At 40.9% G+C, this 10,844-nt stretch overlaps 1 protein-coding gene across 1 annotated transcript; it reads right to left on the bottom strand.

The window, feature by feature from the left end:
- Positions 1–1,265: 1,265 nt before the first annotated feature.
- sptssb (serine palmitoyltransferase small subunit B) lies at positions 1,266–9,365 on the bottom strand. The gene is made up of 3 exons (NM_001017215.2): positions 9,340–9,365; positions 6,907–6,988; positions 1,266–1,795 (listed from the first exon to the last, which is right to left on the bottom strand). The coding sequence occupies exon 3, from the start codon at positions 1,773–1,775 to the stop codon at positions 1,533–1,535; it is 243 nt and encodes an 80-aa protein (NP_001017215.1). The 5' UTR covers positions 1,776–1,795; positions 6,907–6,988; positions 9,340–9,365; the 3' UTR covers positions 1,266–1,532.
- Between the last annotated feature and the right edge of the window lie 1,479 nt (positions 9,366–10,844).

Genomic DNA, 10,844 nt, shown 5'->3' with positions numbered 1-10,844 from the left:
CTTACTCCTTCCAACATAATTAAACAGTTGAAATCCCAAACCTAAATATATTAACCCGCTCACTCCCTATTTCAAATTATCTTAGAATACTGCTGTCTACGCCATATGAAGTTATCTGCTGCTCCAGATAACCAATCACAGGTTAGCATGCATGCACTGTGTTACATGGAAAACTCTTGGATTGTATAATATTTATTTATAAAATTTCACATTTGTCTTTATACATAGATTAACAGGTGAAATCACTTAAAGTATCATGACAGGCTGAAGCACAGACATCATGCACGGGCTATGGCTTAGTCCAAAATGGTAATTCCTCAGACCTGCTGGATATGGTTTCAAGCCACACTGCCCATTATCCGAGGCTTCTTTGCCCAAGCACAGTCTTTTAGTTATAGTGTCAAAGGTATAGCCAGGTATGCTCTTAACTACTGAGATAGAGAAAAGTGGTAGTGGGGCGATGTGTGAAGGTAACCTGAGGGACAACTGCCTTACAGCAAGGGGCCCAATCTGTCTATCCCTAGGCATTGATTCATGCACCCAAAAGCTGGACAGATAGGGGATGCTTGAGTTACAATTCAATGACAGCCAAAAGGGATGCAGACTGGTCACCCATGACAAAACTACTAAAAATATCAATTACACAGTGTAATACTATGTATATTTTCTTGTCAAATGCCCTTTTGAGATGGAGAGCCCAGAGAAAAACACCCTTCCCTAAAACTGACCCTCTCTATAAGATCACATAGCTTCACAGTATATTGAAGTGTTGTAGGATGGAAGACTTCATTTACTGACAACATAGTTCAAAACTAACATGTTTACAGAGTCAGCCCTCTTTCCAGGTCACATTTTCAGAACTGATAGGTATGATTAACAGCCACCATGCACATTTGCTTGTACAACGGTCAGTTATCAGTATCCATACAGACCACATGCAGGGTCCACTGGATACTGCCCGAGGGGCAGCCAACAGATGTACAGAGACTATTTAGATGTTTTTGCCAAGTTTTTGATTTTACTATTCAAATATAAGGATGATATCTGAATAGTAAGGCTATACGTCACTTCAGAGCACCCCACTGCAATGGGAACACCCAAGTACTTCAATACTGTAACATATAATGGAGTACATTCATAAAGAGTACGGCCATATTTCATCTTGAAATATGTTACATCAAAGTATGCATAGCAGCCGACCAATTTTAGAAATATCAGCTGTACATTCATCATGCGAGTGATGGCCAACACTCTACTTTCTTGTGTTTTTTTTTGCTAAAATTCTCCTTCAGTTTTTCAGCATGATGAGCAGAATACTGGCAAATATACTGCTTAAGCTGTAATATATGCAGACTGGGGATATTTTGAACATGCACATTACATATCAGGTTGTACAATGTCCTCCACCCACAAGCCGTTTTATAGCTGGGATCTAAATAAACCTTGAATGTATGCAGCCGGTGCCAATGCACTTGATTTAAGAAGCAGCATGTCCCATGTATACTCAATAGGTCCCTGCAATATATGTTTTCTCAGCTCATAAGGGCCACAGTACTTTCATGCTGTCCTCCGAAGATTCCAGAGAAAAACTCAACTGCCAGTCGAACGTGAATTGGGATGAAAATGTAAGAGCTATAGATCACCATTGCAATAATAGTCAGCAGAAGGGTGTTAAAAATGGATTGTTCCCAGGGCTCCAGGACATAGCTACATGTGATGAGAAGATACTGATAGTACAGCCATGAGAGGTAATCCTTAATGTGTTTGACATCCATCGTTGTGTCAGCAGTCAAACCTGGGAAGGAACACAGATATGGATAGTTTAATTATTTTTACATAAATAAAACATTTTGAAATTCAGTTATTGCCTTTTGTTTGCTATTCTGCTTAGTACATCCCACCAATGGGGCCCGGCTTACAAAATACATGAACTGTTTACGCCTAACCAAAGGAAAATGGGTAAGAGAAGATTGTCTTAGAAAGCAATGTAATACTTAAGTAATACTTTACAAGATTTCATAGCTTAGGCTCCGTGCTTTATATTCTCTCTGAAATAGTACATTTCTAAATACAAAATGTAATGGGATATAATCGGCACATTATTACCCTCTTTTATTACATAACCATTACATTTTTGGAGATAGTAGCAATATCCCTCTCACTGATTGCCCATGTGGCATAGCCTAATTCTCAGCCTGCAGATAAATGCCCCTACACTCTGAGTGGCAGTAACATGTGCCTGTGCCCTGAGCCACTGGTCTGAAATCTGCTCCCTGTGCCTGCCCCAGGCAATGGCTCCAGGTACAGGCACATCCAGAAGCTGATCAGAGCATAGGGGCTGATTCTTGGCCTGTGGATAAATGAAGGCTGAAAGTCAGCCCCATGTGGCTTAAAGGAACGGTTCAGTGTAAAAATGAAACTGGGTAAAACAGACTGCGCAAAATGAAACATATTTCTAATATTAGTTAGGCAAAAATGTAATCTATAAAGGCTGAGGTGAGCAGATGTCTAACGTAACAGCCAAAACACTACTTCTTGCTTTCAGCTCTCTAACCTCTTAGTCAGTCAGTGACCACATGGGACATAACTGTTCAGTTAGTTTGTGAGCATGCAGGTAAGATTCAGATGCAAACTAATTGAACAGTTATTTCCCATATGGGCCCCCCTCAAGTCACAGATTGGTTACTGACTGCTAACAGTTTAGCGAGGAGGAAGTAGTGTTCTGGCTATTATGTTAGAGACCTGTTCACTCCAGCCTTTATAGATTAAATTTTTAATTTTGCGTGGTCTATTTTACCCAGTTTAATGTTTACACTGAACTGTTCCTTTAAGCCTTAGGGCAAAGACACTAAAGAGACTAATCATCTCACTATATAGTCGCTGGGCTTGTATCGCTCATGGTGGCGACTCTTATATGTTGCAAGAATGTTAGCCGCCGTGTATGGTAGTTTCTTAAAAGTCATGGAGACTAGTCACCCCCCTGTCCATCTTCACCCTTAAATCAGGCACAGGTATTCCGAGCAGCAGTGTAGTAAATATTAATGAGCCTCTTAGATGAAGGGCAATTAAGTGATCCTTCTTTGCCCAGACACGGTTTGTGACCAAGAGAATCAATCTAGCATTTCTGAGATAAAGCTAAGAGCAACTTAAGCTCCAGACATAATTAGGAAAGACATGTTGTCTGCCAAACCTTAGTGTACTCCTAGACTGGTATATGAATTCTCCCCTGAAGTCCTATAACCTCACGAATCTTAGAAAAGCTACTTTCTAATGACCTCACTAACCATCCATAGTGTGCCCCACCTACAAATATATACAGTAGATATATAAATGTTGGGTGCATTCACTACGACACAAGAAACTGCAGGGGATATTCTCCATGCTTTACTGTATCCATGTTTCAGTTGTGTTTGTGTATACAGCTAGAGGGTGGTGCCATCCCCTAGTACTCCCAGCATTGAGAAACAGATAGACATATCCAGCGAGATGAAGGGAGTGCCTGTGAAACTACTTCAGAATTAAAGAGCTGTCATACCCAAGGAACAGTAAGCCTTATGAAAGAGCTACATCATTCCTAGCCAAAACATGTTATTAAAGCAGAATAGTAATCCAAATGAAAACAAAGCAATGTGTAGGAAAGGTGTTCCTGCTATGTCAGTTATTACTAATGCTGGCAGTCAGTTTGTTTTGTTTCTTAATAACATTTGCATGTGATCTCATTTTACTGGTTGTCAATAAAACACCAACCACCCAGAAGCCCAAAGTACAGCTGATCCTCTAGGCAACTTTGGGAGTTGCAATTCCACAAAACCCTTTAAAAAAAAAAAAAAAAGCACTTCAAAAATGATGCATGCAGTTAAACATTCTTTGCATTAGTGCATGAAAGAGTGGAAGTTGCCACATTCCAATATGTGAATGTTCCAGACAGGTAAAAAAATCCCAAGTTTTAACAGTTAAAAAAAAAACAGGTTTTCAAAAATAACATCAATTTGCTGAATGCAATTCACTGCCCAAGTGAAGTAGTCTAATGGTCTGTAATTTTTTATTCAAAACTTCCGTCTGTTTACTTTTAGGCTCCCGCTACAAGTCCTGGTACAGTTTGCTGCCTTAGAGCACAGGGTACTTAATATGAATGCATAAGGAGGCTGGGCTAGAGAGGTACCCATGCTTACCTACCACATGATATTATTTGACAGAAGGCTTCCCACAGTACACAAGGCTGCAATGAGAAAGCCATACTTTATTGAGGCCCTGTATAGTTGAAAAATGTTGGGTACCTTGTGTAATATTTAATAATAATAATATAACATATTGGGGGTACCAAAAGAACCACATTAACCGCCACCCCATGGCTACCCTGACAGTAGGAAGCTGCACATTCCATAGAATGAATGTAATCCTTTTTTTTTTTTTAGGGGATGATCTTTAATTGTATTTTGCAGTAATATATAGTTCCAGTATCTCAGACTGCTTTCCGCAAAGCTGCTGCGCAAACAGCAATACATTTAAGATGTGCCCGGATCAGGGCTGCAATTATGGCTATGGACACTGCACTGGCACTGTCCACTTGCAATCACAGAATGAAGCTACTCATTGTCATTACAGTCACAATGGCCCTGGGTGCTTGGGACAAGGGAGGAAAACCAAGGGTCTAGCTAACATGAGGGGTACAAACATAGATCACATACAAAGCAATGTACTTACTATAATGCTAGTATCCCAACACCCCCCCCCCCCCCCCCCATTTTCCACAACACCATTGCACGGAAACTGGTATTTTGCCAAGGGGTACCTCCCTGGAGTTAAGAGTGCAATGCCCTCCCTGCCCTGTTTAATTTTGCCACCTTGGGCTGCCACATAAGCTCCCCACATAAAGCTGGGAAAGGGATTCTACAGATGGAAGTGCAAAAATGTAATTGCAGGTTTGTATGAACTATTCTGTTATCTAGTATGTCCAATACTGTGCGCTGTTCTTTCATTGTGGGAAACTCTTTGTAAATGCACATAATAAGGTATGTACCTTAGCAGCACATTAGGGGTTAAACCATTCTATCTGCACATTGATACAGTCATATCAAGAATGCACTACAACACCTGTACAAATGTTACAAAGTAAGTGGATTTATGCTGGCAGGGTGGGTACCAGACATAAGATATACACATTTAGGGGCACATCTACTAATCCACGAATCTGAATCACGAATGGGAAAAAATCGTATTGGAAACGAAAATTTCGTAAGATCGCAAATATCGCGAAAATGCTTACGAAAAAATCGTATTAATCATGATAATATCGTATTGGCGATCCGAAAGTCACAAAATTTTCGTACCGAACAATTGTAAACAGCGGTAAAACCTTTCCGATTTTTTCGTGCAAACGTTCGAAAAAGTCGTGCGCCGTACGAAAAAGTCATGCGGACGCCCGAAAAAATCGGCGAAAATACGCTCGGAGTGTTCGCATGAACGCTCGTGCATTGGTAACACTTTCCACGGGACTATATCTTCGCCAGGTTTGATCTGTTGCGTACAACAGAGTCCTATGGAAGGCTTCCAAAGCCAGACATGGAAGGCTTCATAGCCAGAAATCTTTTCGTGGCGTTTACGAACTTTTGGCATGAAAATTCCTTTCGAAACGCAATTGCGATATTTTCATACGGCCGATAACAGCATTGCCAAGGCTTTTTGGAACATCAGAAATTATCATGGTTACTCCCAATTTTTTTATATTGTGTTTTAAGCCCAGAAAAAAATCAGATCAGTAAATCAGTAAATGTGCCCCTTAATGTAGGAAGACATTACTCCTTGTGCTAAAACAAGGAAAATCAATACAAAACAATGCTATTTTTTCACTATAAGCCCAGCACCAGCATGTACTAGGAGCTTTGTAGGTAAAGGCACCAAAGCAGTCATAAGTCAACCTTTATAGGGAAAGCTTGGAAGGAATTTGCCAGCGGGGCTGCATTTATCCTACACGTAAGGTTTTCTAAAAGTTTGCCTATTTAAAGGGGAAGAATAACCCATCAAATTTTCTTTATCAACATATTATCTCAGAACAATATCGCACGATACCAAAACACCTAGCAGTCATACACAATTTGCCACTGAATGAAGAATGCTCACAGGACAACAGGCAGTTGCTGCTGATTTGGCCTCTCGTGTCCATACTGGGACCTGACTGCCCTGGGAGTCAAAACCAAACCATCACCTTTCTGATTAATATCTAATCAGGTTTTTTTCAGATGTGAATTTGTTGTCATGTTAAAGATATGGTCTGAGGGCAACTTCTCCACATGGGATGCCCCATGATACAATCATTGGCTCAAGAACCCAACATTAGCTTCCGTTAGATTAAAGGAACAGTAACACCAAAAAATGAAAGTGTATAAAAGTAACTAAAATATAATGTGCTGCTGCCCTGCACTGGTAAAAGTTGTGTGTTTGCTTCAGAAAGTCTTGTATAATTTATATAAATAAGCTGCTATGTAGCTATGGAGGCAGCCATTCAAAGGAGAAAAGGCACAGGCACTTAACAGATAACAGATAAACACTTTTGTATTCCACAGAGCTTATCTGTTATCTGCTATGTAACCTGTGCCTTTTCTCCTTTTTTCCAGCTTGAATGGCTGCCCCCGTGGCTACACAGCAGCTTATTATATAAATTATAGTAGTGTTACTGTAGCAAACACACCAGTTTTACCAGTGCAGGGCAACAGTGCATTATATTTTTATTATTTTAAAGCTCTTTCATTTTTTGGTGTTACTGTTCCTTTAAGGCTGACACTTGCTTGCCCCAGTCTGGAAAAGATTTGCTTGTTCACTAAATGAACAGGTCTTGGCATGTATGGAAGGCTTAATTTTTGATGTCTAACTTTAAGAAGCAGGCTAGTAAAGAGAAAATATAGGTACCTATTAATATAGCATCCAAAGGCTCAGGAATTTGGTTGTGCAGGACAGAAATCACCCCACAAGTGGATCACTGTGTCAGAACCTGGAAAAGAAAAATAAGATGTATCTTTATACACTTCAGGTGCTGCATTAAGATATAACTGCAGAGTTAATATAAGCAACCATACCCTTTCATATATCGGCCTGGTCACCAATTGCCTTTGAGTCTATGGAAAACATATTGAGACTGATCTGATAAAATAGTTGCTAAATGCCAAAAGTAATGCAATGGAAAGTCCCCTATTGGCTCATTAGCTTTGTTATATAAATCGTAGTGAACTTTGCTGGTTTCTTTAGCTTGTTTCACTGGTGCAATTTAACACTAATGTGAAAAACCTGCCCCAGTTACTCACACATACACAGAGACCAAGACAAACAAATAAACAAGGCTGCTGCCCATAATAATATAACCCTCTGTACTTCAGATGAGATTATTTTTATTATATATAATCCCATTTGTTTCAGATAACATGCACAGACAAAGTGTATGGCAAGATTTCTTGTAAACAGGGTATGTTTTCAGTTAACAGCTTTCTTATTTGCTTCAGTTTGTAGCTATTGACGCCCAGGGCAGGGTTTTGTTCCTTATCAGTGACTAAACTGCCATCAGTGATGCGTCCATGGGTGGCTAAGAACTTGTTTCTATCCCTACCTTTGGCCTACACAGGTGTTGCCAACAACCTAAAGATAAACACATGCCCATATGATAAACATGGCCTTATCCTAATTACACATTTGAATGGCCAGAATGCTTCACTAGATGCCCAGTTAAAGGGGGGCAGTTATCATTGTTTTATAACAATTGTTTCTGTGCCTCAGGGAACTCTAGAATGCTGTATACAAGACATACAAGGTAGTGATGCCCTATTAATGATTAACCAATCTATAGCTATTTGGTTGTTTTGGACTACAATTCCCAACATCACCTAATGCTCTAGTCTAGGTGCTAATATAAAGTGTTCTCAGCAGCGCCATGCATTTCTATACACACAATGCCAGAATTTGGGGGCTTCAGGGATTTTCTCAAGGGAGACTTCAGCATTATTTTAACATTTAACAGGTAGTAGTTTGAACAAGTGGCTGAAAGAGAAATAGGAGAGGGACTGAATAGAAAGATAAACAACACAGACAGTACAATTGAAGCCTCACAAAACAAGGTTTTTCAGCTCTTCCAGAAGAGAAAAGTAGAAGGTAAATAATTACACTATAAAAAAAAGACCAATTAAGAAAAGGACATTTTATAACATACTAAAATTTATCCAAAAAGTTAACTTTTCCACTTTCTATTCAGTAACTGAAGCTATATGGAGCCCCCATACTTCCCTTATACTCTTTTTACAGTTTCTTTAACTGCAACATCCTTAGCCCCAAGGACCCAGAAAAGACAACTGTATTCACTGGCACATTGTAACCTTACTAGATACCAGGCCATTAACCTCTGGTTTGGCAACTCAGAATAACAAAACAAGTTCTCTGCTAGGAAACAATACAATAAAAACACTGGCCATGTATCCTTTAGCTGTTCACAATCTTTCAAGGAGTGGAGGGAAACTCAAAAAAATATGCAACACTATGAATGCCGAAAAACTTGAAATTCAAGTATCACATTCACAAGTTGACATTCAGGTTCAGCACAATTGTCACGCAGATCTAACACACATGCAATTTCAATGGGGGGGGGGGGCAATAGTGAGCAAAGTTTCATATTTACATTTTACAAAGGAAACACAACAATTGCTGTAAATCTAAAAATGATTTTGTTGGCTGAAATTAAGCAATATAGGGATACCCAAACCATAATCCACCCCAAACTCTAATAACTACATACCCACACATTAAAGGGGTGCTTCACCCGAGAAGTGAAGAGAAAGTAAATGTAATTGTAACCCCCTTTCCAATATGCATTGATACAATAGGTCAATGGTTTCAGAGTTATTTGCAAATTATATTGATATTAAAAAGCAGTAGTTGTTTATCTCTGACTCTTGAAAGAATCTAACAGGAGTGCTCTCCCAGATCTTCTAATCAGCTGATTTCTGCTACAATGTTTCAGGAGTCAGAATCAAAAGTGCAGAGAGAATATAAACGTATAGTTAGTGATATTGGTAGCAATTATATTTGCAAATAACTTAAAGCACCACTAAACTCTTTAATGTACATTGGAAAGTTGTTTAGAACTGCAAGTCCCCCTTTATGGGAGCTTCTCCAACCCATGAACCAACTTGCACCTCTTCTTACATAACCCACATAGGCTAAGGCTAGTGACAATTACAAACATTGGCCATATAGTGCATCTGTATGTGCCCAGGGGGATAAAATGCACAAGTGGTACTAGTCTCTGTCTCTGAATGCTCTGCTAAATGAGAAGCTGCCAGTTGTACGGATCCCCCTCACCTGTGCCTCCCTGTGCAGCCTCAGCGCATCTGGTCCAGGAGCGGGTAACTCGCCTGTAACTGTGCCGAGCTGAGGGATCAATGAGGGAGGCAAAGAATCTTCTACACAGGTGTGCTGGCCCCGCCCACTTTCATCTTGTTTAAAAGAAAGGGGGAAAAAAAAACCTCCCATTCAGAGAACCTGATTCTAATGATTAATCATTGACAGGGCAGGAAACCCAAATACACACACACATACATACACATACAACTGATGTGCTTCTGGCTTTCTGGGATGGGATTTGCAGCAGGCTATTCCCCAAGTCTCTCACAGTCAGTGGGTGCAGGCAGGGGGCAGAGATGGATCAGTTCCCCCCATGCACCGGGCAGCGCTGGGTGCTGTATAGAAACTGCCTAGTCTCACTGCCAAACGGGCTTTGTGCATACTAACTGCCGACTTCAGCGCTTTTGGCTTTTGCGTGTACTGCAGTGCATGGATTGGTGCGTTACAAGCCCGCTGTGTGCCCCATGCACCATTAACTGAGATATTAACCCATATTCACTGAGATATTAACCCATATACCTATTCACTTTGCTCCTCTCTCTAAATATGCTTTTCTAGAATGTGCTCCCTTTATCTGTGCTGGGAAGCTGCAAAACAGGGACACTGCAACACAGGGCTGCGACTGCAGACTCTGCTTCCAATCTGCAGTCCACCAATGTAACCATTAGGTGTTTTCTTAGGCGTGGTGAGGGTAAAAACAGGGCTAGACCAAGTGCCCATAATGGCACAGCTTCCTATTGATACTACTCTGCTTCTCTCCTGATAACATTGCAGGTGTCTCTGCCAGGCTGCTGCACCCCTGAAACTTATCACATGAATATTTTCTGAGCCAGAGCCTGGTCACATGATGATGTGTGTGAAAGGGTGAGACTGTTAAAAAAAAATGCCTCTCTGTTTGTGAGAGAAGATAAATCTGGTTGTATGTGAGAGAGAATAAGTGTGTGTGACTGTAAGAGAATGGGTGTAATTCTGCTTGTGTGTGACTCTGTATGTAAGAATCAGCTCTGTATAAGGGGTCTTGGTCACCTGAGGAGGCAAAGTTGATGCTGCCCCCCTCGCGCTTAGCTTTTTTGTGTTAGAGGGGGGCCACATTGCCTCTGCACTAGAAGAGCTGAAATTCCAATTTTAAAAATTGGAATTTTGCTTCTTTAAGTTACCAAGGGTGTCAAAAAGTTGCTCCTGGTAACTTGCTGGGCGCTGCTGCTTGGGGTGAACTTCTCAACTCACCTCATGGCAGCAGCGCCCCTGGTAAGAGAAGGGAGCCCAATGACCCGAATAAAATGATAGGGAAGCAGGGCATGACTATGTGAGGAGGAAAGCCACCCCCCTTTTCACCCCCTCCCACCACAGGATGTTACAGCTGTACAGGCAGGGCAGAGAAAAGCAGGACCTCCCCGGATGTGAACTCACATCATTCCGGCTGGAGAAGGAGCAGGATCAACAGCATCCCTCCCTCCCTATTA

Source organism: Xenopus tropicalis, chromosome 5, assembly GCF_000004195.4.
Source record: "Xenopus tropicalis strain Nigerian chromosome 5, UCB_Xtro_10.0, whole genome shotgun sequence".
Taxonomy (NCBI): domain Eukaryota; kingdom Metazoa; phylum Chordata; class Amphibia; order Anura; family Pipidae; genus Xenopus; species Xenopus tropicalis.
This window is presented reverse-complemented; position numbering and strand designations above follow the sequence as displayed.